The 27,314-nt window shown below is 39.4% G+C and overlaps 1 protein-coding gene across 5 annotated transcripts in view; it reads right to left on the bottom strand.

The window, feature by feature from the left end:
• Positions 1 to 26,419, bottom strand: part of LOC127418738 (F-actin-monooxygenase mical1-like) — a 52,872-nt gene extending 26,453 nt beyond the window's left edge. Inside the window, exons 1-13 of one of the 5 annotated variants that reach the window (XM_051659502.1) lie at positions 26,245 to 26,410; positions 14,348 to 14,642; positions 14,013 to 14,220; positions 12,212 to 12,319; positions 11,955 to 12,050; positions 8,045 to 8,200; positions 6,349 to 6,449; positions 4,911 to 5,168; positions 3,501 to 3,616; positions 3,079 to 3,205; positions 2,864 to 2,954; positions 2,435 to 2,582; positions 1,834 to 2,030 (exon numbers count right to left, since the gene is read on the bottom strand). In XM_051659502.1, coding sequence (XP_051515462.1) covers positions 1,834 to 2,030; positions 2,435 to 2,582; positions 2,864 to 2,954; positions 3,079 to 3,205; positions 3,501 to 3,616; positions 4,911 to 5,168; positions 6,349 to 6,449; positions 8,045 to 8,200; positions 11,955 to 12,050; positions 12,212 to 12,319; positions 14,013 to 14,220; positions 14,348 to 14,608 — 1,867 coding nt within the window. In that variant the 5' untranslated portion in view covers positions 14,609 to 14,642; positions 26,245 to 26,410. Of the gene's footprint in view, positions 1 to 1,833; positions 2,031 to 2,434; positions 2,583 to 2,863; positions 2,955 to 3,078; positions 3,206 to 3,500; positions 3,617 to 4,910; positions 5,169 to 6,348; positions 6,450 to 8,044; positions 8,201 to 11,954; positions 12,051 to 12,211; positions 12,320 to 14,012; positions 14,221 to 14,347; positions 14,643 to 20,238; positions 20,422 to 26,244 lie in introns of those variants that run through there. The other 4 variants (XM_051659503.1, XM_051659504.1, XM_051659505.1 and 1 more) reach the window with 4 other exon arrangements.
• Positions 26,420 to 27,314: the final 895 nt, after the last annotated feature.

The following is a 27,314-nucleotide window of genomic DNA, read 5'->3' as shown; positions in this document are numbered from 1 at the left end:
GCCACAGTATTTAAGTGATCTTCTGACATGCTATATTCAGTCACATTCATTACGATCACAAAATTCTAGCTTGTTAATAATTCCAAGAAAATCAAAATCCACAAAAGGAGGTAGATCCTTTTCATACTTGGCTCCTAAACTATGGAATAGTCTCCCTAACACTGTTCGGGATGCAGACACACTCACTCAATTTAAGTCTAGACTAAAGACTCATCTATTTAGCCAGGCAAACACCTAATTTATCCTTCAACTCACAATTAGGCTGCTTTAGTTAGGTCTGCCGGAACCAGAAACATCCATCATGATGTATAAATCTGTATAAAATTGAATGGCATCAGCACTAATATTATTCTATTTGTTTCCATGTCTCAACCATGGGATTCATATCCCGAGGTTACCAGAGCCGGCTAGATCCAGCTCCGTTCCTACTTGGTGTCGGAATCCACTGCTACGTTTCGCTGAGAGATGACGACAAACTACAGCCGGTGCTAGCCAGACATCACTTCAGTTTTTTTACTTCAGAGGATGAGCTGATGCCAACTTCAACTGTAAGACATCAGATACTTCATATGCCACTGCCTGAACCTTGGACTTAGGATGGACCCTACCAAACCTCACCGAAATGACCTGCAGGTTGAACTGCGATACACCTCATTTATCTCTGCCTGCATCAACTTTGTCTATTGATGGACTACACTCTTGAAATGGAATACACAGACTACCATTTAATTGCCAACAAAAGCCTTCATCAGCCAACTAACAAAGGACAATGCATCTATGTGAACTTCTGCAGTTAATCCAGGATGGACTTCAAAGACATTAGTTATTAATCTTAAAGTTCATAAAAAAAATATTTTATTTTTAAAACACTGGACCTTAATGCTTACTTAATTTACAAATTTAAAACCGTGACTGGCACTGCACACAGATAACTAATATTGGCATTATATTCATGTTGTTTAGCCAGAGGGGAACTGGCCCCCACAGTGAGCCTGGTTTCTCCCAAGGTTCATTTTCTCCATTAACCAACATCTTATGGAGTTTTGTGTTCCTTGCCACAGTTCCCTTCAGCTTGCTCACAGGTGTTCTAAATACAATTATTATTTAATTATTCAATTTCTATACATATTTCACAATCATATTTAATCAAACTACACAATGATCACTGTAAGACATTATAGATATTACAGTTTCATTTTATTTTTAAAATTTAATGCATGATTTCCTGTAAAGCTGCTTCGAAACGATGTGTGTTATGAAAAACGCTATACAAATAAAAATGACTTGACAAGTGCAAAAATCTTACAAAACTTAAAATGGATTCCTGTTTCTATATGCAAAAATTGGGGTGAAAAATGACCCAGACATACTTTCGTGAGATTCACCCTTGTATATTTTGAACTAGTGCCTGACCGATATTTGTTTTTTGAGACCGATACCGATTTTAGAGGGGGGAAATTCACAGATTACCGATATGGTGGCCAATATAATTCATTTAGACCTTTTCTATGTGGATTGTGCACCGATTTTGCACCAATACGACTATGCAAAGTTACTCAGAAGGCATTGTTTTCTGCATTATATGTTCTGAAAAACATTTTCATATCTGCGCATATTGGAAAGCATATATGCCGTTATGATATATCTGTGAAAGGCTAATATCGGATAAATCGGTCAGGCACTATTTTGAACCACTGGGTCATTAAAAGTTTTGCTAATTTCCTAATTATTGATAATTAATAATTCAGAAGACACTTCACTTCCTATCTGTAAGATGCTCTGTATGTGTTTTGCAAAACACCGGAGATTGCATGCGTTTGAGAGCCGTTTTACCTGCCGGTGACTCTTTCTCTGTGAGAGCGTTGCGGATCTGAGTGAGGTAGACCACCATAGAGAGCTGGTCGATTTTACGGCACATGCTCATTTCACTGGCAGGCATGACGGGAGCAATGCCAAACTCTCTCTCCACAAGGTCAAAGGCCAACTGGATGTTCTTAGCGACAGTGGACTCATCTAAATGGGACATATCACTGAAAGAAAGAGCAGCAAGAATATTATTTGCATATCATTTACATTATTATGTATACTGCATCGTATTTACAGACATTGTGACAATTATTGTAGTGCGGCAGGTTTCACAACTAGAGCAGACAGAGGTACATACCTCACTAATGTAAATATAATTGAACTTTTATTAAATAGTGCAGCAATTTATGTTACAAAACATTGTGTTATTAAAAGACTGTCTGTCTGTATGTCTGTCTATCTATCTGGTTTCAGTATGCATAGTGTATATATAACAAAGTACCATGATATTAACATTTAATACCATCACTGGATCGTGGTAGCACCACAGTACTGTTTTAATACTTAATCTCTGTGTGCTTAAATGAGCGTGTTAATATTCATGATCCAGGGTAAGAGCTGGTCTTACATCAGTTCAGGTCTGAAGTGGTGTATGAGAGCGCAGAGAGCCAGACCAGACCTCCAGGACTCATTCAGATCCTTCACCTTCACCTGCTCATACCCCGCTGTGTTCCTCTGACACCAAGACAACAGCTCCTCCAGACGCCTGATAGACTCTAAACACAGATTCAGTTAATCTTTTAAAAGCAAAGTGTGTGACTGTGAATTTCAGGGCTGATTCATATATTGTGAGGAACTGAAGAACTGGGAGGAATCAATCAATTTACATTACAGGAAGGGTCTTAATTTGAATCTGAGGAATGAACTCAGAAATACCATTAGACGGAAGAAAAACTAAAACGTTTTTTCAATGTATGCTCTATTCCCATAAATGGTAATTAAAACAAAAAACAATGATGCTCAATGTACTAGAGCAGTTAAAATGGTGTGCATTTACCTTGTTTAGGTTTTGGGTTTTTGGTGGGTTCCTTCTGCTTGGTGGTTTTGCTGATGTGATCATCTTCCTCTTTGTCATACAGATGCTGGACCTTTAAATTGAAGACACATATAAACAAGACTTTCATTATAATACAAAAACACTTCCGTTACTTATTAAGTTAGTGCAAGTTAGTGATTTAACTGCAGTCAGCTTTTGTATGCATGTAGCGTCACCTGTTTTGGTTTGATAGAGGACAGTTTGAGGTTTGGATATCGTGTGGACGGATCGATGCTGTATGCACTGTAGTTCTTGCCTGTGTTTTCTGGTGTCGTCTGAGAGAGTAACTGATACACACTCTCCCTAGGAAAAATACACATGACATACAGTACCATTTAAAACATTTTATAAATGTTCTCTGTAATGATACTCATTTTTTCACTGAAACTTGGAGAATGGGATCGAGAAAACAGTTGCAAGCTGGATTAGAACTTGGCTTGCATCACCCACATGAACACCATGACTCAGTACTCACATGTGCTAACCACTACGCTAGTGTTTTGTGTGTATAAAAATAAGTGACATCTTTGCTTTGGTGGTTTAGAGGTCATGTGGTAGCTGGCGAATAAAGACAAAAAACAAACAAGTGGTTGACTACCTTTCCGCCAGCACCTGCAGGGGTGACACACCTTTGCCCCAACTCCTCACCATCCATGCGGTGTCAAATGCAGCCAGGAAACCACGAGCAATGCCGGTCCCAAGAGGCCAAAATGGCTGCCAGAAAAAAACAAAACAAGGAAAAACATCACTACAAAAGTTATAATGAATAAAAAAGCATTATTAAAATAATAAGGACTTACATAATTAAGTCCAAGCTGACTGAGAACATGCACTTATATAGACAATTCTGCCAATACCTTTGGCTGATTATTATGCTGGCTTGAGGAAGCAAACTTACTGCTATTCTACAAACTTTGTTTATGTTTTTTTTCAAAATCCCTAAACCGATACCAAAATTTCTAACACTAACTACTCCTAGAGCTTTTTAAACTACATCTACCAAACTCGGCACAGACCATCAGACTGTTCTAACTGATCAGACTTACGGTTTTCACACAGCAGACAATGAAAAATCTGAAAAATCTCAGACTTACATATGTGGAATGTTCAAATGGACCAACAGAATGCTCGTTAATTCAAACTCCAACTGTCAAAACTTTTAAAGTAAACAAACCCACACAAGGCCTTATATTCAAACGGGCCAACAGAATGCTCGTTAATTCAAACTGAAAATGTAAAAAATTCAAATGTAAACAAACCCACACAAGGCCTTTTATTCAAATGGACCAACAGAATGCTCATCAGTTCAAACTCTAACTGTCAGGCCTTTAATCTGCTTTAAGTTGTGCTCTCTCTCTCTCTCGCGCTCTCTCTCTCTATGTAGCTAGGTAGGTAGTTGACTGTTTGTCTTTCTGTAACGTCTGTATAACCATCAAATTAATAAAACTAGTTTAAACTTTAAAACTTTGGCTTTGTCAAGCCAACATCAAAGTTTGTCTTACCAATCTTTACCTATCTAGTTCTTTTTGTTATAGCCGATAACCAATAAGTTGGCCAGTATTATAAATCTACACTGTCATATCATCTTAATTAATTTTTAATTTAGAGTGTTTATAATAAAGCTCTTATCTCGAATTTAACATGCTTCAAGTGAAATCAAGCATCGAAACATTTTACCGTATACTAGAAAACTGACCTTCTGCAGACTAGCATACTGTAGAAATTATTTTGTAATACTTTTAATACTATTGTAACCAGGCATATTTAGAATTAACTGTTTGAATAGGAAAAAAAATAAGCCCATGTGGTTTTTGCTTCCATTAATGGCCTAATCAGACTGTAATAATGTCAATAATGTAGATTAAAATAATGCTAATATTGGCTGATACATTACAGTATGTCCCTCATACAAACTAATGTAAACACTGCATGTTAGATGAATGTTGTCCATATTGTTCATGTGAAGTATCTAAGTGCATTTGTTTACTATTCAGTGACTAAAACACACCTCCACCAGACAGTCTCCCACCAGTCCGATGAGCAGTTTCTTTCCTTTCCTCTCCTTCACGAGAGAGGCGTTCTCTGCTCTATGCATGCTTGTGAAATCAAACATGGCCACGTCCGGCAGGCCCGCGTGATTGTGTGCAAACTCCGGATCTGGCAGCATGTGTTCAGTGGAGAAGTTAGCGGCGTCATAGGCGTACTGCAGCAGGGCCTCTTGGTTGACGTTTGCTGGTGCGAGAAGCTGTTCTGCATCAGTGAAGTCCTGAAGAGGAACAGAGAAGTTTTTGATCAAAACAGACAACAATACAGAAATGTATAACAGATTACTTATTTACATTGAGCCGTGTAAACTTTCTGAAGTTTCTGAGAGTCTGTGGTAAAAATAAGCTTGTTAACTTCATTAATAAAGGTGCATTCAGTATTCTCATGTTTATGTTATTTTTACCTTTTTTTGTGTATATGAGAGCGATCACTATATGCTCACTGCTTTGGCCAGGGGTTTTGACCCGCAGGACTGAAGTGGGATCAAAACCATTAGCAGGAGGTTGCACTTTAATACTGTCTAATCCTATTTCTACACTGTCTGAGCTACAATATACAGGTTGTATTGTTGTATTGGCTATTCCTGTGAGAATACAGTGACTGGGAAAGCAAAGAATAGCTGGACAACAGTGTGTAGTGTGATAAGCGTGTTTGTAAGTGTATACGTGAGCTGGATACGAGTTGAACAGTGACGATTTCTCAGGGCCAGCAAAGCCTTCTCTGCTGGCCTAACATGACAAATAAATACATATTTTTCTTCCTTTCATTCTCAATCACCTTTTTGCCTATGTATTTTTAATCGCTTTCCACTCTTAATTAATCTACAAACTAATAGAGAAAAACTAAAAATGTATCCAGTGAGAATTTATTCCTTGATGCTTACAAGCAAAGTGTAACAACTGTTTCACAAATCGCATGCCCAAAGCAGCGCATGAGTCTGAGCTCCCACCTCTCGGGCCTTCAGAATTTTCTACAGAATCCCTCAACAGTGCAAATGAATGAGCAACTAAAGTCAGACTCATTCATCAGCCAATCAGACTGATTTATGTGTTCTTGGTGGGTGTGATCCTAGTTAGGATATTTCCCAGTCCAGGCCTTCTAGCTGGCCTTGAGTGACGCAATCACGCTTTAAGTGATGTACGTAATTCAAGAGCGAAAAGCACAAGATCTTATCTAGGCTGTCTTATTCATTGTGAAACTGTTTTCTTAATGGCATGAATCACACCTAGACTTGAAATGCACGGCCCACCATCGGAGTTGAAACATGTCTGAATTTCTCCATCATTCTCCCATGCTGATATCCCCAGTTCTTTTCAACTGCTTCTACATGCTCAAAGCACTGTTTAGCTTTTATACAAGATATTCTTGAAGTGTAGAGTCTCTGAGTGTGTGTATCATACCTGCTTTATAACTCCTTTCTTTAACAAACTTGCCTTCTTGGCAGTCATGACAAAATAGTGAGTGTCATCTTTGTAGTAGACAATATTCTCTAGATCAATGCCTGCAGAAGGAGCAAAGAAAGAAATAGAAGAATTCTGAAAGAGGAGGATGAGAATGAACTGCATGCATGTATGTGTACACGGTATAGTTTGGGGACAAAATTGTCCCCAGAAGTGAGCTACACTATATTGCTAAAAGTATTCGCTCACCCATCCAAATAATTGAATTCAGGTGTTCCAATCACTTCCATGGCCACAGGTGTATAAAATGAAGCACCTAGGCATGCAGACTGCTTCTACAAACATTTGTGAAAGAATGGGCCGCTCTCAGGAGCTCAGTGAATTCCAGCGTGGTACTGTGATAGGATGCCACCTGTGCAACAAGTCCAGTCGTGAAATTTCCTCGCTACTAAATATTCCACAGTCAACTGTCAGTGGTATTATAACAACATGGAAGTGATTGGGAATGACGGCAACTCAGCCACGCAGTGGTAGGCCACGTAAAATGACAGAGCGGGGTCAGCGGATGCTGAGGCGCATAGTGCGCAGAGGTCGCCAACTTTCTGCAGAGTCAATCGCTACAGACCTCCAAAGTTCAAGTGGCCTTCAGATTAGCTCAATAACAGTGCATAGAGAGCTTCATGGAATGGGTTTCCATGGCCGAGCAGCTGCATCCAAGCCATACATCACCAAGTGCAATGCAAAGCATCGGATGCAGTGGTGTAAAGCACGCCGCCACTGGACTCTAGAGCAGTGGAGACGCGTTCTCTGGCGTGACGAATCACGCTTCTCCATTTGGCAATCTGATGGACGAGTCTGGGTTTGGCGGTTGCCAGGAGAACGGTACTTGTCTGACTGCATTGTGCCAACTGTGAAGTTTGGTGGAGGGGGGATTATGGTGTGGGGTTGTTTTTCAGGAGCTGGGCTTGGCCCCTTAGTTCCAGTGAAAGGAACTCTGAATGCTTCAGCATACCAAGAGATTTTGGACAATTCCATGCTCCCAACTTTGTGGGAACAGTTTGGGGATGGCCCCTTCCTGTTCCAACATGACTGCGCACCAGTGCACAAAGCAAGGTCCATAAAGACATGGATGAGCGAGTTTGGTGTGGAAGAACTTGACTGGCCTGCACAGAGTCCTGACCTCAACCCGATAGAGCACCTTTGGAATGAATTAGAGCGAATACTGCGAGCCAGGCCTTCTCGTCCAACATCAGTGTCTGACCTCACAAATGCACTTCTGGAAGAATGGTCAAAAATTCCCATAAACACACTCCTAAACCTTGTGGAAAGCCTTCCCAGAAGAGTTGAAGCTGTTATAGCTGCAAAGGGTGGGCCGACGTCATATTAAACCCTATGGATTAAGAATGGGATGTCACTTAAGTTCATATGCGTCTAAAGGCAGATGAGCGAATACTTTTGGCAATATAGTGTATATCGGACAAAACCGCTTTTGGGGACATCTAGAGATGCATTCAATTGGAATTTTTTTTTTTTTTTACTAATCTGTAGCTATTTACTTCACTGCTTGAGCTAAATCATCAATTGGAAAAATGATTCATCCATTTTTATTCAAAAAATGTAAAATGTTTTCCTTTCCATTTAGATAGGTACAAATAAATGTGTGTGCTTGTGTGTGTAGGTCTGTTCTCATGTATACCCGTCTCAGACTGCAGTCGTTGGAAGAATTGCTGATTGTATATTCGGGCCACTCCACTGATTTCCGGTACCTGAGCTTCTTCTTTAGAGTGACGGTTTACAAAGTTTGCTGTAATCCCGATGGCCAACTTCCCCCTTAGCTCCTTTATCTTAAAACCTAACGACATGCAGGGGAAAAAATGTCTTCAATTTTAAAGTGAAGTTACGCATTACTGAATTAAACCAAAAGACCCTGTGAAATCAAAATTGGAGCCTTGTGGCTTTTAGTCCATGTCAAACAAAAAGCTCTATAAAAAAAAAAAAAAAACCCTACGATATGTTGTGCTCCAACTTCTTGCTTCAATAAGAAATATGTTGTCACAGCAAACTGTGTTCAAACCATTTTATTGGCTCTTTCAAATAATATGGCAATATTAAAGTACTCAATGTACAGTCATGTGAAAAAGAAAGTACACTCTCCTTGAATTCTATGGTTTTACGTATCAGGACTTAATAAAAATCATCTGGTCCTTAGCAGGTCTTAAATTTAGGTAAATACAACCTCAGATGACCAACAACACATGACATATTACACCGCGTCATGATTTATTTAACAAAAATAAAGCCAAAATGTGGAAAAACTAAGTACATCTTATGATTCAGTAGATTGTAGAACCACCTTTAGCAGCAATAACTTCAAGTAATCATTTTCTGTATGACTTTATCAGTCTCACATCGTTGTGGAGGAATTTTGGCCCACTCTTCTTTACAACGTAGCTTCAGTTCATTGAGGTTTGCAGACATTTGTTTATGCACAGCATTTCAATCGGGTTGAGGTCTGGACTTTGACTGGGCCATTGCAACACCTTGATTCTTTTCTTTTTCAGCCATTTTGTTGCAGATTTGCAGGAGTGCTTGGGATCATTGTCCTGTTGCATGACCCAATTTCGGCCAAGCTATAGCTGTCGGACAGATGGCCCCACATTTGACTTTAGAATACTTTGGTATACAGAGGAGTTCCTGGTCGACTCGATGACTGCAAGGTGCCCAGGTCCTGTGGCTGCAAAACAAGCCCAAATCATCACCCCTCCACCACCGTGCTTGACAGTTGGTATGAGGTGTTTGTGCTGATATGCTGCGTTTGGTTTTTGCCAAACGTGGCGCTGTGCATTATGGCCAAACTTCATCACTTTAGTCTCATCTGTCCAAAGGACATTGTTCCAGAAGTCTTGTGGTTTGTTCAGATGCAACTTTGCAAACCTAAGCCGTGCTGCCATGTTCTTTTTAGAGAGAAGAGGCTTTCTCCTGGCAACCCTTCAAACAAACCATACTTGTTCAGTCTTTTTCTAATTGTACTGTCATGAACAGCCTGTAGAGTCTGAGATTTAACTCTTGGGTTTTTTTGCAATTTCTCTGAGCATTGCACGGTCTGACCTTGGGGTGAATTTGCTGGGACGTCCACTCCTGGGAAGATTGGCAACTGTCTTGAATGTTTTCCACTTGTGAATAATCAGAATCAGAATCAAAATCAGAATCAGCTTTATTGCCAAGTATGCTTACACACATACAAGGAATTTGTCTTGGTGACAGGAGCTTCCAGTGTACAACAATACAAAAACAATACAAAAACAGCAGCAAGACATAGATAATAATAAAAAATAAAAAATAATCATACACATACGTACAGACACACACATACATACATACACACGGTTAGTGCAAATCTAATACAATCTGTTATGTACAGCGCAAATTTTTTATTTTTATTTTTCAGAGGAATGAAATGGCATAAGAGGTTGGATGTGTTGGATAAATATAAAAAAAGACTAAACTGTGTATCGCACATAGTTATTGCTCAATGGGGCAATTTAACTGTTCATGAGATGGATAGCCTGAGGGAAAAAACTGTTCCTGTGCCTGCCGGTTCTGGTGCTCAGAGCTCTGAAGTGTCGGCCAGAAGGCAACAGTTCGAAAAGGTAGTGGGCAGGGTGAGTGGGGTCCAGAGTGATTTTTCCAGCCTTTTTCCTCACTCTGGAAGTGTATAGTTCTTGAAGGGGGGGCAGGGGGCAACCAATAATCCTCTCAGTAGTCCGAACTGTCCTTTGTAGTCTTCTGATGTCTGATTTCGTAGCTGAACCAAACCAGACAGTTATTGAAGTGCAGAGGACAGACTCAATGACTGCGGAGTAAAACTGTATCAGCAGCTCCTGTGGCAGGTTGAATTTCCTCAGCTGGCGAAGGAAGTACAATCTTTGCTGGGCCTTTTTGACAATGGAGTCAATGTGGGTCTCCCACTTCAGGTCCTGTGAGATGGTAGTGCCCAGGAACCTGAATGACTCTACTGCTGCCACAGTGCTGTTTAGAATGGTGAGGGGGGTCAGTGTTGGGGTGTTTCTCCAAAAGTCCACAATGATCTCCACCGTTTTGAGCGTGTTCAGCTCAAGGTTGTTTTGATTGCACCAGACAGCCAGCTGTTCAACCTCCCTTCTGTATGCAGACTCATCGTCATCTCGGATGAGGCCGATGACAGTGGTGTCGTCTGCAAACTTCAGGAGCTTGACAGAGGGGTCCTTGGCGGTGCAGTCATTGGTGTAGAGGGAGGAGAGTAGTGGGGAGAGCACACATCCCTGGGGGGCACCTGTGCTGATTGTACAGGTGCTAGAAGTGAGTTTCCCCTGTCTCACAAGCTGCTGCCTGTCATTCAGAAAGCTGGTAATCCACTGACAGATAGACATGGGATCAGAGAGTTGGTGTAATTTATTCTGGAGTATAGCTGGGATGATGGTGTTGAAAGCTGAACTGAAGTCCACAAAAAGGATCCTTGCATATGTCCCTGGTCTGTCCAGATGTTGCAGGATATGATGCAATCCTATGTCGACTGCATCATCCACAGACCTGTTTGCTCGATAAGCAAATTGAAGGGGATCTAGAAAGGGTCCAGTGATGTTCTTCGGGTGGGCCAACACCAGTCTCTCAAATGATTTCATGACCACAGACGTCAGGGCGACAGGTCTGTAGTCATTAAGTCCTGTGATTTTTGGTTTCTTTGGGACAGGAATAATGATTGAGCGTTTGAAACAGCATGGGACTTCACACTGCTCCAGTGATCTATTGAAGATCTGTGTGAAGATGGGGACCAGCTGGTTAGCACAGGATCTAAGACACGCAGGTGAAACGCCATCTGGGCCTGAAGCCTTTCTTGTCTTTTGTTTCTGAAAAATGCGGCTCACATCATCTTCACAGATATTAAGTGCAGGTTGAGTAGCAGGAGGGGGGAGGAGGGGGGTTGCAGGAGGTGTTGGTGTTTGTGTGATGTGAAGGTCAGAGTGGGTGTGGGGTGTGAGATGTAATATTTCTCACTGTAGAATGATGGACTTTAAATTGTTTGGAAATGGCCTTATAACCCTTCCCAGATTGATGGGCAGCAACAATTGCTTCTCTAAGATCATTGCTGATGTCTTTCCTCCTTGGCATTGCGTTAACACACACATGAATGCTCCATACCAGCAAACTGCTAAAACTTCGGCTTTTATAGAGGTGGTCACACTTGCTGATGTTAAATTAATCAAGGGCATTTGATTAGCAGCACCTGGCTACTACTTAGCCTCTTAATTCCTATGGAAGCAGTAAGGGTGTACTTAGTTTTTCACACATGGCTTCTCCATTTTGGCTTTATTTTTGTTAAATAAATCATGACATGGTGTAATATGTCATGTGTTGTTGTTCATCTGAGGTTGTGTTTACCTAATTTTAAGACCTGCTAAGGACTAGATGATTTTTATTATGTCCTGATACGTAAAACCATAGAATTCAAGGAGGGTGTACTTTCTTTTTCACATGTCTGTATTTAGTTCAAAGCTAAGTGACTTTGTAATGTAGAATAAATTAATGAAATTTACTCAGATATTAATGTGTGTATATGTATGTTTTACCATCTGGCACATATCTTCCTCCTCCAGCTGAAATAAAGACATCAAACTGAAAAGAAGCAGCTGGGTGGGACTTAGGTGATACTTCTGCCCTCCATCCTGAGAGAAGGAGAGAGAGAAATGAATAATAAGTAACTCTAACTCTAGTTTCAGCAAAGTTTTGAGAGTTTCTAACTTGTCTGTTCAACATCTTGACAGTAACACCACAAATAACAATATCACTATGTGAATAAATATCACCAACCAGAGCTGATTTGTACCTGTGTTTCCTGATGGTTCAAGCAGACCTTTAAAGCTCACACCTGTGTGCACCTCAACTCCCAATATCAGAGCCAGTTTCAGCAGAATCAGCTGCAGCTGACGGATACCTGGTCAAACACAGACCTCATAATTACAGTTTTATAAGTTTGTGTGTGTGTGTGTGTGTGGGGGGGGTACCCTAGTTTGACAACAAAAAAGTTTTTCTTTAAGAACCTGTCAAGAACATGTCTGGGTCATAATTCACCCCCAAAATCATAAGAAAAAATAAGAAATTATATTTTCACTAGGGCTGTTGATTTAACGTGTTAATTCAGTGTGATTAATAATCTAAAAAATTATGTGTAAAAAAAAAAAATTATGTAATCATGTCCCCGGACCGTTCAATACCATAATATTCCTACTTTTGGAGCAATTCTAGCTTGAAGTACCACCTGTTTTCAGCAGGGGGCAGTGAGCGGAACTCCGGCTGTATTGGCAACACACAGCTGTACAGAGAACAAACCACACTCAGGCTTGCTTGACACTAGCGACAGCACAAGATGAGGACACGTTCTTGCATTCAAACACAGCTGGACGGCACATAATTATGAAGGCAGGGATCTTAAGATGTATTTTTCTAAGTTTCAAACGATGTTTTACTTGATACAGTGACTAAGAGCACTATGTTTATGACACCACGCAACCAAAATGAGATGCTCCAAAAGCATACGTCTGATGCATGTGTACATTGGCACGTCCTTAGAAAAGCCCTTATAATAAATCTATCTTGGACAGATTGACAAATTAAATTGCAAATTGGATTGCTGTAGGCCAATAATAGGCTATTGTTTAATAATATGGAAATAAACAATCTATTGCCTTCTAAAGCCACGTTTTTATTGTCTTAACAATGCTTTATTTGTCTGCCACAATCATGTAATGTATTTTAATTTTATGAAATATTTTAATAATATATATTTATAATTATTTAAACCTAACCATTCATAATTATTAATAATTATATATGAAATTATAGTTTTTTATTATATGCGATTAATCGGCATATCATGTAACTTATTTAATTAAAAAATGTAATCGATTGACAGCTCTACTTTTCACATGAAGAAGGGTCTATTTTTAGTGACATTATTTTCATGACAATTAAGCAAATTTTCACCCAAATTCTCATTACTGTAATACAACAGTTTTCAACCAGAGCATGTCAGAGGCGGCGTGGAGAATGATGATAAATAAAAAAAGAAAAAACAAAAGATAAAAGAATAGAATAAAAATCTATTTTAAAGATAAATGAATGTGAATAATATTAATAGCTAATATTTTTCAGATTAATACATAGTAGCTCTGCTTCTGTTAATTCGTACAAAAATTCTGCCTCTGTGGATAGTTTAGTGAGGGAGAAAAATACCAGAACGGGTGGTTTAATTGGACGGCAATCAAACGGTGTACTCGTCATTAATTTGAACGAGCCGTCCCGTCAATTTTGTCTGAGGGGCGGGCTTACTGTCTAAAACTTTGAAAACCCCTGCTGTAACATAAAATAAAACAAATCATAAAACATTATAAATCAAAAATCACTGTCTCCGGACAGATGACTTTTATTACTGTATTAGAGCATTTAGAATAAATTTTTTTTGCATTATAGTAATGAGAGTTTTGCAGGAAACTGTTTTTAATGGTCATATCTTTGAGCAAAATATAGGCCTATAAATAATTGTTTTTGGGTGAAATATGACCTGGACATTTTTTCTTCAAGAGATTCACACAGATTGTACAAAAATGATGCAGCTGGAAGATTCTTACAGATGTGATCAAGGGAGCCTGAGCAGAATCGGCCATAAAATTTCTTTGCGGCGAGGTTACGGAGGTCTCGAATGGTATAGGGCCAGAGGTGTAGAACGTTATTTCTGGTGAAAGAGCTTCTTTTCTCAAGTACAACTACTTGAGCACCCAGTAGAGCCAACTCTATAGCGGTCCTCAAACCACATGGGCCCGCACCCAACACTAAACACTGAAGGAAACAGACAGATTATAAACATCGTAGTCATTGGGTCTATTTCATAGCCCTTGTCCCTTTCCCTGTGATAAGCAACTTTATTGATGTTAATATCTGCCATTTATCAGGTAATTTATGGTACCTTGTTTTGGTGACATGCTTTGCCCTGTTCATAGTCCGGATGGGCGGCTCTCTTGTCTATCTTCTGCCAGAGCTCTTTGGCCTTCCAGTAGTTGAGTCTTTCCTTCAGTTTGCTGTAGAAGAGTTTGTAGTCTCTGGGATCCACCTCCAGGTGGCTACAGAGCTCGCTGAAGTTCTGCTGCACCTCTTTACACGTCTGAGCCTTGACAAAGCAGTCAAACAGAGCATGGCTGGGATTGGCAGGGTCTGGCTGGCTAGCCATTGTGATGGAAGAGGCCTAGAGCCTGCTAGATAACCTGCAGAGAAAAACAGAAAGAGAGTTTACAGAGTGATTTTGAACAGAATGAGTGTTACAATAGTCCACTATTCACTGCTTGTGGCTTCTAGATAAACAAATAGCATATTGAGAGGTGTGCTATAACGTTTCAGGCTTATGTGATCAGGCTTACTTTTCACCTGGCACACCGAATGTGTCCTTGTGCTAAAAAAAGCTAGATGCTGCACCACGAACGTGGGTGTCTTGAGGTGATGTGTAACTCACAAATGAGAAATCACTATGGTTTGTGAGCAACTTTTAGCTAATGATGAGATATTTTTAGGCAGAGGAAAACTAGAAAAAAAAAATGTATATTCTCACTAGAGAAATTTCCATGACTTTTCCACAATTTTAAAGGTTTTATAACATTCCATCACTTTTCCAAACTTAAAAAATATATTTTAGCCTATTTTTAAGACTTACACATTTCAATTCCAGAACAAAATTCCATCAAATTGAACTGTGTAATGTTTAAGATAATGTAGGCGGAGGAAAACTAGAAAAGGGTATTTTCTCACTACAGAATTTCCATGACTTTTCCACAATTGTTAAGATTTTATAAAATTCCATTACTTTTCCAAACTTTTAAGATTTACGCATTTCAATAAAAAAAAAGTTTCTCCCCTTTTTCTCCCCAATATGGAATGCCCAGTTCCCAATGAGCTCCAAGTCCTCGTGGTGGCGTAGTGAGGACGAACCTCAGTTGCGTCAATCCACGCATCTTATCGTGTGGCTTGTTGAGCGCGTTACCGCGGAGACGTAGTGCGTGTGGAGGCTTCACGCTATGCACAACTCACCACACGCCCCACCGAGAGCGAGAACCACATTATAGCGACCACGAGGTGGTGACCCCATGTGACTCTACCCTAGCAACCGGGCTAATTTGGTTGCTTAGGAGACCTGGCTGGAGTCACTCAGCACGCCCTGGATTTGAACTTGCGACTCCAGGGGTAGTAGTCAGCATCAATACTCGCTGAGCTACCCAGGCCCCCCACGCATTTCAATTTCATAACAAAATTCCATCAAATTGAACTGCGTAATGTTTAAGAAAATTGATTAAATAAAACTTAAATTATTTTTTATTATCATTTTATTTTATTAAAGATTTCTCAATTCAATTTGATGGACTTTTGATATGAAATTGAAATGCGTAAATCTAAAAGAAAAAAAAAGAGAAGTGCAAATTGCCTGCTAGTTCCAGGTTTTCCTTGACAGTAAGCACCCTGCTAGCATTGCTGTAACAAGTTTTGCACAGGCAAGCACCACTCAAAATTTTCCTCAGAAAGATTTAGCTCTTTTTGATATAAGTGTGATACTTTATCGAAACTATCACTGATGAATTCTTTGGAAACTCATTGGATGAGTTTCTTCAACATGTCAAACTTTTATAAACATATCCATAAAGCATAACCGAAACACATGCAGTCAAATGAGATAAAGCTAAAATTTTTCAATACTTTCAACAGAAATAATGTATTGTGTTAGCTACTTAATACAGTCGTAAACGTGTACAGACAAAAATAATAAAGCACAAGCCAACAATCGTTATTATCCACTGCCTGGCCAAAAAAAAAAAAAAAAAAGTTGCATACTCTAATATTTAATTGGACCACCTTTTAGCTTTGATTACGGCGCGCATTCGTCGTGGCATTGTTTCGACAACCTTATGTAATGTCACAACATTCATTTACGTCCAGAGTTGCATTCATTTTTGGCCGAGATCTTGTATTGATGATGGGAGAGTCGAACCGGGTGCATCGCTTCATGCGCTTCCCTTCTTACCCTAGAGTACCCATAGAGTAAATCTGGACTCAGACCACATGACCTTTTTCCATTGCTCCACAGTCCAATCTTTATGCTCCCTAGCAAACTGAAGTAGTTTTTTTCCCCGATTAGCCTCACTAACAAGTGGCATTCTTGTGGCCATCCCAATCCTGTAAATTCTCGTCACATTGTGTGTGTGGAAATGCTCTTACTTTCACTATTAAACATAGTTGTGAGTTCTACTGTCGGTGTTTTACTATGTGACTTCACCAAGCGTTTTAGTGATCTCCGATCACGATCATTTAAGATTTTATACGACCACATTTCTGTCGCAAAGCTGATGGTTCACCACTACACTTCCAGGTTTTAGTAATGCGTTGGACAGTTCTTAACCAGATTCCAGTGATTTCAGCAATCTCCTTAGTTGTTTTCTTTGCTTGATGCAGGCCAATAATTTGGCAATTCTGAAACACAGGAAACATCTTTTCCACGACCACGGGATATGCCTTCCGACATGGTTATTTGAGAAATGAGAAGCTACACACTGCATCAGTTAAGGTTAAAATAATTTTTGCTGGCTGAAACATATTAATCACTGCAATAATGATCAAATCATAAGCTCTTAAGTATCTGCTTATTTAAATCCAATCGGCAATTTAAAAAAAAAAAAAATTTGGGCAGGCAGTGTATAACACAAACCCACTTTAAAACAAACCAAAGGATTCAATTCCACAGTCGAGCACTTGAACAAAAGGAATATATATGGCCTGAATGCAAAGCTTTATGGACTCATGTTCCACAACTTTTAACAGTGAGCAATGAATAGGCTACTGACTTTAAGAACTTGCCACTGTGGTAAAACTCAGTTCGTAAGTTCCCATAGAGAAAAAGTACAGTTATGACTGTCTTTGAGTCACAGAATTAGTTTTATGCTAAAACATGCACACTACCAGCAAATTCATCCTATTATCCTACTATAATGAAAGAGATAACACTAACTCACTAGGCTTAAGGGTACATGTACAAATAAAAGATGAAAAATGTTGCTGGTGTCTCATGTTAACAAATTTAGACTAGCAACCCACAAATATACTTGGAGGACTTTTTAAGACAAGACTCACTGTCACCTGCATGTCAAATTGTGGGTTCTTTAAATAAAATGTATGTCTGTGTTGTGTTCAGGCTTGTTTGGACCCATGGCAGCTACTTTATCTTAACATCTGGCCTCTTTTTGTGCATGAGCAACATACCCAAAGTAAAACTCTTCCAGTTCTTGAACCCTTTGGTCTACAAACACAAACTTGGGCTCGTTTGAAAGTAGACACTAAAACATTTGTTATTCAAGAGTAAAAATGTATCATTGTAGTATAAAAAAATTATCAAATATTTTGATTAGTGACCGCAAAGCCAAATGTCTGATGAAGGTCCGACATAATTTTGAAGTCGATGTGACCAAAACTCTTTGTTCCATAATGATTTATGTAAGTGTACTTCCAAAAAAAAAATAAATAAAAAAGGCCACTAGGATGTGCCAGTAGACCACTTATAGAAACTCCGTAAACCAATTATCAAAGTGGTTCAAAACACACAATTTGTTTATATTTCAATGTAAAAAATCCCATACAAATTAAAATCTACATGAAGATATAATTTTGGTTTTTATTCAGCATTATAATGCATTCCATATAAATGTATTAATGTGAAAATAACATTGCAATTTGAAATGTTGCAATGGAAATAAACTTTTACATACAATAAGATGCTTCTTTTCAATTCTCCCCCATATAAATGTAAACTGACCTAGTCATTTTTCAGAACTTTTGCTCTGCTGTTCACCCAGGGTCTTTAGCCACTCCCTCAAGCCAGGGAGCCTCGCTCTCCCCGGCTTCGTTCACCACCAGTGAAGCCTGAAGCACACCTGCTCCCAATGCAAATGGAATGAAAAGCAACGGAAGAAAATGACAATGCATTGGGAGCGCATGTGCTATAGGGTCTAACTCACGGTGAGTGAAGCCGGGGAGGGTGGCTCATCTTGGCTTGAATGACATGCAAGAGCCCCCTGGATGTGCAGTTGAACAGGGGGTTTGAGTGAAAATGCAGTCGGGAGGAGCGGTTCCTGCAGGCCCTCGGTGATGGTGACTGAAGCCGGGGAGGTTGGCTCATCTCGGCTTGAATGACATGTCCAAGCCCCCTGGATGTGCAGTTGAACAGGGGTTTTGATGAAAAAATGCAGTCAGGTGCATGTGTTCTCCAAACCCTCAGTGATGGTCACTGAAGCCGAGGAGGGTGGATCAGATCGCGGGTCCAAAAGCAGAGTTCTTTGTTGACAGTACGGCAGTAACACGGATTTCCACTCCGAACCTTCGCGAATCGGCATCAGGGATATATACAACCCTCATATCATCTTTTCATTAGCTACACGACCCATCAGTCAAAAATGATCTAGCTTTTCATTAGCCGGCTTTATCACAACAAACACGGATGACGCAAATCTTTATGTCGCGTCGACTGTCCTGTTTGGCTATTTTGAATGACTATCACAACTGCACAGAAAATTTTGAGGGAGGGCTCATTTTGTTCGTAAGACCCTCCCAAATATCATGTTTGGGTGTTTTGCAACTGAAACTCTGCACAGAGTGCAAGATTTCACAGAGAATGGATATGAATGATAACTTGTGTTAAATATATAAAACCTGAACAAAGAGAGATTGATCAATATTTCTTCATATTTGTACATTTTTGGACTAAAATCTCTAATGGATTTTTTTTATTGGACTCTTGCAATGAAAAACATACCGAAGTTTGGAAGATTGTGCTCATCTGTGTTTGGCTGGAAGACAATAAATGTCAGAACTTCTGGTTTCATTTTCCATGTTTTGATTTTCACTCTTGACACATTTAATAAAATCTCATTGTTGTAACTTTGCTATTGTCAAAATCTCTTTAAAATATAAAATCTTGAGACCCAGATCTTTCAAATGATGTATTGGATGTCAATATTAGTTTACAATTTCACAGTTTAAACATGCATTAAACTTAAATTAAATTTAAATAAATACGCAAGTGGGTCATTTTTGACCCATCCGTCATTAAGAGGTTAAGGGAGACCTTTTAATAATTTTCTACATTCTTTCACTTTTATTCATCTTATACTCTATATGCAACAGAAACTTTAATCATCTTTGGAGGACAGCCAAATCCCAATCAATTTCAATCAACAAGCAAGGTCACATTTAAATCAATCAATCACATTTGAAAAGTATTCTCTTCCTTGGTCTAAATTAAATCGAACTTTATAATACGTGACTGTGGTGGTTGAGTAACACTATTGGCGTAAATTCCAACACTCTAAAAAATATTTTAGCCTATTTTTGTGCCTTTTTGTTTTTGTTTTAATGTATTAAAGATCACTCAATTAAACTTGATGGAATTTTGTTAAGAAATTGAAATGAGTAAATCTTAAAATTATTTTCTTTTGATTCTTTGCAAGCTAAATAACTGATTAAGCATAACGTTTCTGCGATCAATAAACAGTTTGAATTTTAGTTCATTCTGTTTGATATAGAATATATGTCTTTTATCGAAGGGTGACTTGCTTACTTTATCAACACAATGTCCCTAAGATTTGCCCTCGTTCAAATAAAAATGTCTAGTTTAAACTTGAATGCACAGGGAAGATGAAATGATGAGCTTAGCTTTCATTCAATATCATGTTAAGTTCTGAGGGTGCTGAGTTACTGTAAACATTTCCCTAAAACACAAAGCATTTCAACAGCACATATGGTCTTAATGAGGCTATGCAGACTACTTACAAGACTATGACCGTATGCTCATGTGACTTCCGAAAGCATATTCAAGAATGAGTTGTTTTTAGTGCTGAAAAACCAACACGATCACACAGAAAGTCTGCATGTTGTTTTTACGAGGGTTGCGGTACCCTTGGATCAGCCACATAATGCTGTCATTTCCCATCAGACATTTTTACATGGGCTCCTGCCGGTCACCTTCCCCAGTGGTGTGAGCAGAAGCGCGTTGTGTCAGCACCGTGGGACACCCGAGTTCAGATCCAGTTGAAATCAGGAAATAATTGTGTCCACATAATCAGTGATGACGAGCGCGGTTCAGAGGTTGCATTTTCCCTCTAACATTACATTTTTACTCCATTGATGGTTAGGTTTAGGTTTGGGGTTTGGGTTAGGGGGTATCAGTGTATTACAGCCTTTACAGCTGAAAACAACTCACTTCACAACTTGTTTTAGCGCCCCTCCTTTTAGCGCTCACACATGCCCATTCACCCAACAACACTTACCGCTTTGGTCAATGGGGGCAGTGTTTAAAATTTCAGAACATACAGACTGATTTTATCTAAAGAAAAGTCAACCTACTGTTTCCGTTTTCACTGTGAGATCAGTCTAAAACAACGCAAGCTATCGCATGGACATGAGCCCCTTTGAACATGAAACAGAGTTCAAAATTTTTGCAGAAAATTGACTTCAAGTTTGGATTGTTTCTCAACTAAATCTATTGTATGCCTTTGGAGGACTTCGAATATGATGCATAAGTTGCAAGGACAACTTTTATGAACCTTCTGTGCCATATTACAAGTATTTCGACAATTAGTAATTTGAGAAAACACTGACTATAAAACCCTATAACATGCATTGTCAAAATCTGGTTACTTGAGTTCTGTAACTTAACTCAGCTTTTTCTTTGAGAGTTGTTGTTTTGACACGTTACTACCTTCCCATGTGATTACACCAAGAGTAGACAATGCAAAATATCTAGTCTCCAGCCCATGTCTTGATGTTTTGTTTCCTTTGCAACCTGTAATCAGCCCCATGTGTGCCAACAAATTGCTTCAAACAACTGTTGCCACACTTCCTGGATCTTTTACTGTCACACAGCATGAAACACAGACAATAATCCTTTACACATCACTTCCTGGAAATAAACAGTCATGTTTTGTTCACATCAAAGTTTAACAAACGTTTTAATCTCATTATTTGACAGCACACTAGCCTTGCTGTGTTTGCACATAAAAGCCGCTGATATGTGTAACAGCTGTCTGGCGTTCAACTCCACATCTAGGTCTTTACAGGTACAACATGCCATTCATCACAGGTTTCAAAAACTCTGGTCAGTCTACTTTGAAAATACAGATCTAGTGGGTGAATCTCACAAAACCTTTCAAGAACATGTCTGGGTCATGTTTTAAAACTAAATCAAAGCAAGGAAATAAGAAATTTTGGTTAAAGGGAATGAAGCCAATGGAAGCGTTCAAGGGCGTAGATTTGGCTTGAACACTGGGGGGGGTTACAGTGTTAAGAATTGACACGTTTCCATTGATCATGGTGTAAATATTGGGGAGGTTGTACTTGCTTGTTTTTATTATTGGGGGAGTTACCTCCCCCCCATCTCCCCTGGAATCTACGCCCTTGGAAGTGTTACTATTGTTTTTTTTCCCATGATAATTAAGCACATTTTCCCCATAAATTCTGCAACATGGTCTCCTCGAAACATGTTACTATTACTTCATTTTTGCAAATGGATTTTTGCGTGGCTCGTTGTGCGAAACGCAGCAGTTTCCAGGTGAAATGAACACTAGAGGCACTTCAATAACAATGTTTTATTCCCTTTCACACAAATCACGAGTAAAACTGCAGATTATCAGGTCATAAATACTTACTTTCATTCTGTTCCTCGTTCAATGCTATATTATGACATCTAAACATTTTTACTATAGCGCAAGACAAGCAAGGTGATACATTTTAATGTTTGCATTATTCAAGTGTAATCAAATTGTGCGGTAACTCAACTGATCGAGCATTGCACTTGCGATGTAAAAGACCGGGGTGTGAGTCCGGAAGAGCATGAGTCAAGACATGAGCAGACAAGTGACATAAAAGCACCAAAAATGCTTCAGCAATTGTTTTCTTTTTCATATCCCTTATCATATCAACACTGTAGGTTAGGTTTAGGTTTAAGGTAGGAAGGTAGGTTTTGATTTGGTTTTGATTTTAAACTCAAAAGAACATTGAACTCGCTTTTAGCGCCACACAGTGGACATTTCACCTCAAAACTGCCACATTACATGTAATGAACCCAGTGGCGAATCCTCAGGGCCAGCAAAGCCTTCTCTGCTGGCCTAACATGCCAAATAAATAAATATTTTTCATCCTTACATTCTCAATCACCTTTATGCCTATGTATTTTAATCGCTTTCCACTCTTAATTAATCTACAAACAAATAGTGAAAAACTAAAAATGTATCCAGTCAGAATTTATTCCTTGATGCTTACAAGCAAAGTGTAACAACTTTTTCACAAATCACATGCCCGAAGCAGCACGTGAGTCTGAGCTCCACCCCCTCAGGCCTTCAGAATTTTCTACAGAATCCCTCAACAGTGCAAATGAATGAGCAACTAAAGTCAGACTGTCAGATTCATCAGCCAATCAGATAGATTTATTTGTTCTTGGTGGGTGTGATCTATAGGCTATGTCCCGGTCGAGGCCTTCTAGCTGGCCTTGAGTGATGCAATCACGCTTTAAGTGATGTACGTAATTTGAAAGCGAAGAGCGCGAGATCATCATCACTGCCGCTATCGCCATTGAGAAAGAGATCCTTATGGATTTAAAAACATGAGATGTTCTGCATGACCGTGTGATTACTTAATTTATTAAACAGGAAAGGAGAACTGATTTTCACTTCAAGTAAATTGGTAAATGCTTTTTGCATTGTTATAGCAACATCAGGAGTTTTCTAAGTGTAAATTAGGCTGCTTGAGCATTCAGTGTCAGATCAAGTTTTGAAAAGTAGTGCTGTGTTCCATTCAACTCAGAAAGTCGGATTTTCCAACTTCAACTTCCTACTAGGAAAAGTGCAATGGAATGCATCTTGAAGTCAGAATTACAACTTGTAGGCTCGTGCAGAAACTCTCAACTCTGATTTCACCGAGATGCAGGGGCATGATGTCACACAAACATGCTGACACTCAGGGAGAGATACAAAGTAAGTGATAAACATTCACTTTATTAAGTAATATCGATAAATGAGTTCATTTCCACGTTACATTATATTAAAGCTTGTTTAACAAACAGGTGTATAAAACATGGTAAATTATAATCTCTTTTGATAATCGTACACCTGAAGAACAAATGCTAGCGCTGCAGTTGGGTTGCTAGGAGACATCTCTAATGAGAGTCAAACCCTTGCTAAGCTAACGGGAGCGTTGCAGTTCCGAATATCGGAGATATCAAGTAGGAATATCCCACATCCAACTTGAATGGAACGCAGCATAAACGTGTACCCTGACGAAACGAAATTTATTGCAAGCAACATTTAAATCGCAAATATTATTAGATCGATTTTTCCAGGTGTTATAGACCTCCTTGGTAGATTCATATGAAAAATTATGATTTTTGAATGTCTGTTCGGGAGACGCTCATTTCACAAAACAGTCATGCTGCAGTTAAAATTAGGCTTGCTTGAGCATTAAGTGTCGTTTCAAGTTCTGGCTTTTGTGCGTGGACGAGTTTTTAAAATGTCAGTTGATATTACTAGTTGACTGCCACGTAATGTATGATAGGCATACGGCGTTCTCCTTTATGGATTTGTTCCTGTTAAATTCTGTCCCCGTGGGCATATTAACAGTTTGATAGGGTTTATTGATTCAGCATGGAAGGGAGCAAAACTATTTCCCACTCCTGTGACTCAGTCTCACGATCAGGATAGATTCAGAGAAGTATAGGAAGTATGGCAAAATATCTACACATTATCAACAAACGCTGTAATCTCCATTTTCATCTGCACGCAACTGTAAATACTGGTTTCCCACCCATAGGCACATTTCCCCGATCATCGATTTTGACTTTAGTTACCCAACACTATATGCACTTCATATCAGCTGTACAAGTTTCAGCAACACCCACTTTATCACAGGAAACAGTCTTAGTGTGACTTTCATGCACTTGCAGAGGAGACTGTGCTTTTAATAGTAAAAACAAAGGCAACACTTTTTCAATAAACTTAAGCAAGCATATCTGCCATAAAACATAAAATATAGCCTTTTAAGATTGCAAAACCTTTGTTAAATTGCTTCTTGCTCCTTTTGAGAAACCAAACAACTTACTACAGTCATGTAATTTCTATAGCTTTTCACTGAGAAAAGTGAAACATAAGAAGCAATGAGAGAAGGAGAACCTTTGCAAAATCTTACTGTGGTGGTAACAGTGCTGGATCATGATTATCATCTTCATATTATTTACGCAGCACTCCAAGGAACTTTAAAGAATACATGTAAATAATAATAATAATAATAATAAATAAAATCATGGCACTAACATGATACAAGTCCAGATATACATGCAAATACAATGGTACTTTTTTAGTTAGTAAAGGAGTGCTTATTTTCATGAATTTATGTAACTAGTAAATCATTTTAGAGACCCAGAATTCTGATTAATACACTCATTTGAATGTAATTTCATGGCAATACTGTGTCTTGCAAGATTCCAGTTCGTAAAACTGTTTCAAATGTACGAAACGAGACAAATTATTATCTATGCAATACTGGAAAAACCTAATAATCCCAGTAACAACTATTTCATTGCATTCATACAATTTATTTATTTATTTTTTTTTAACTTCGAGCACTTCACATTGGCTTTGGACATCACATTCGAGCTGAACTGCTGTAAAATCAAGTTCAAGCTGGTAGCTGTGTTTTGGAACATGGTAGCTGGTCCAAGCTGATCATGAGCTGGTCGACCAGCTACCATGTTCCAAAAACCAGCTTGACCAATTTGAGCTGGTACGATAAGCAGGTGGCTGGTCTTAGCTGGTCTCCCAGCTTGGACCAGCTCATGACCAGCTTGGACCAGCTCGAGCCAGCTAAAGACCAGCTCATGACCAGCTTGAACCAGCTCATGACCAGCTTGTACCAGCTCATGACCAGCTTGGACCAGCTCGGGCCAGCTAAAGACCAGCCTGGGCCAGCTAAAGACCAGCTCATGACCAGCTCATGACCAGCTTGGGCCAGCTAAAGACCAGCTCATGACCAGCTTGGACCAGCTTGAGCCAGCTAAATACCAGACTGGACCAGCTCATGACCAGCTTGGACCAGCTAAAGACCAGCTTGGACCAGCTAAAGACCAGCTAAAGACCAGCTTGGGCCAGCTAAAGACCAGCTTGGACCAGCTCATGACCAGCTTGAACCAGCTCATGACCAGCTTGTACCAGCTCATGACCAGCTTGGACCAGCTCGGGCCAGCTAAAGACCAGCTCATGACCAGCTTGGGCCAGCTAAAGACCAGCTTGGACCAGCTTGAGCCAGCTAAATACCAGACTGGACCAGCTCATGACCAGCTTGGACCAGCTAAAGACCAGCTTGGACCAGCTAAAGACCAGCTAAAGACCAGCTTGGGCCAGCTAAAGACCAACTTGTGCCAGCTAAATACCAGATTGGACCAGCTCATGACCAGCTTGGATCAGCTAAAGACCAGATTGGACCAGCTCATGACCAGCTTGGATCAGCTAAAGACCAGATTGGACCAGCTCATGACCAGCTTGGACCAGCTAAAGACCAGCTTGGACCAACTCAGGACCAGCTAAAGACCAGCTCATGACCAGCTAAAGACCAGCTTGGACCAGCTAAAATCCAGCTACCATGTTCCAAAACACAACTACCAGTTTAAGCTGGATTTTCCAGCAGTTACGACTATCACACAAGTACAACAATTGCTGTTAGTATGTTACTTTAGTAGTCATGTGTTTGACATGATGACACGTGATATTATGACCGCATAAAACAGCACATTACCTTTTAAAGCAGTCCAGAATCGTTTAAAACCAGCTGTACACCAACACTAACACTCTATGTTCTCCGCCGTTCTGTGTCTCAGTTGTCACTGCTGCGATTTTCGATTCACCTGTGGAACTTGCACGAGCATTTCCGAAACCTGGATGGATGGCTCATGAATATTAATAATATGACGTGACGTTGCTGCGAGGCAGACAAAAATATGGTTGGCGCTCGTTCGCTGTTTTGGCAAGCTAACGAATACTTGTAAGGCGAAGGCGTGTCTCATGAATATTAATTACAGTCCGTGACTGGCCGCTCCAGCTGCAACATATCGTAATAAATATTTATGAACTGTTATTAATTGCCGCATACAAGTACAATACAAAAAGAAATGTTCATTCAAATGTCAAAAAAGCAAACAATAAATAGGTGCCAGAATACAGCAACAACAAAAACAATAATAAAAGAAAAATAAAAGGACGTAACTAGGCAACTCTTCCGGTAAATAAACCAAAACACTTACAGGATTCGTCATTATTTTTAGACACTGACTTTTAACTTATAACGAAACAGTATGTGTTTTTTTGTCAGGTTATTTCGGCATTAAAAGTGTGGTTTCTAGCACCTGCACAGACAGCTACTCTCACTTTTGGGGCCTAAATCCAAGTTTTATTCAGTTTGTACTTGTAGTTGTTTTAAACACCAAATTAAATTCTGATCCGTCCCCAAAATCTCTAAGTAACATATTATAAGATACAAAGGGATATCAAAAGTATTTTAGATTGGATAGAACAATGCCTTAACAAGTCCAGTGAGATCAAACATACTGTTTCCATTGTGCTTCTTCTTTTTTATTTCTTCTTCTTCTTCTTCTTCTTTTTAAGACGTGACGCCCTTCATTTATGAAATAATCAAGATTATTCAGATAATGACTGATTTTGTAACCTTGGGGTTTTTTCAAGCTTGTGATTAAACCGAATGTAAAAGTGGAGTTTACTTCAACTTAACAGCAGGTGGCGCTAGAGGACGATAAACGGTGTGCTTTCAGTTGCCATACAGGGCTTATTTGAGTTCAAATTACAAAAGTG

The sequence above is a fragment of the Myxocyprinus asiaticus genome, chromosome 28, assembly GCF_019703515.2.
Source record: "Myxocyprinus asiaticus isolate MX2 ecotype Aquarium Trade chromosome 28, UBuf_Myxa_2, whole genome shotgun sequence".
Taxonomy (NCBI): domain Eukaryota; kingdom Metazoa; phylum Chordata; class Actinopteri; order Cypriniformes; family Catostomidae; genus Myxocyprinus; species Myxocyprinus asiaticus.
Note: the sequence above shows the minus strand (reverse complement) of the source record. Positions and strands in the feature narration are given on the sequence as shown.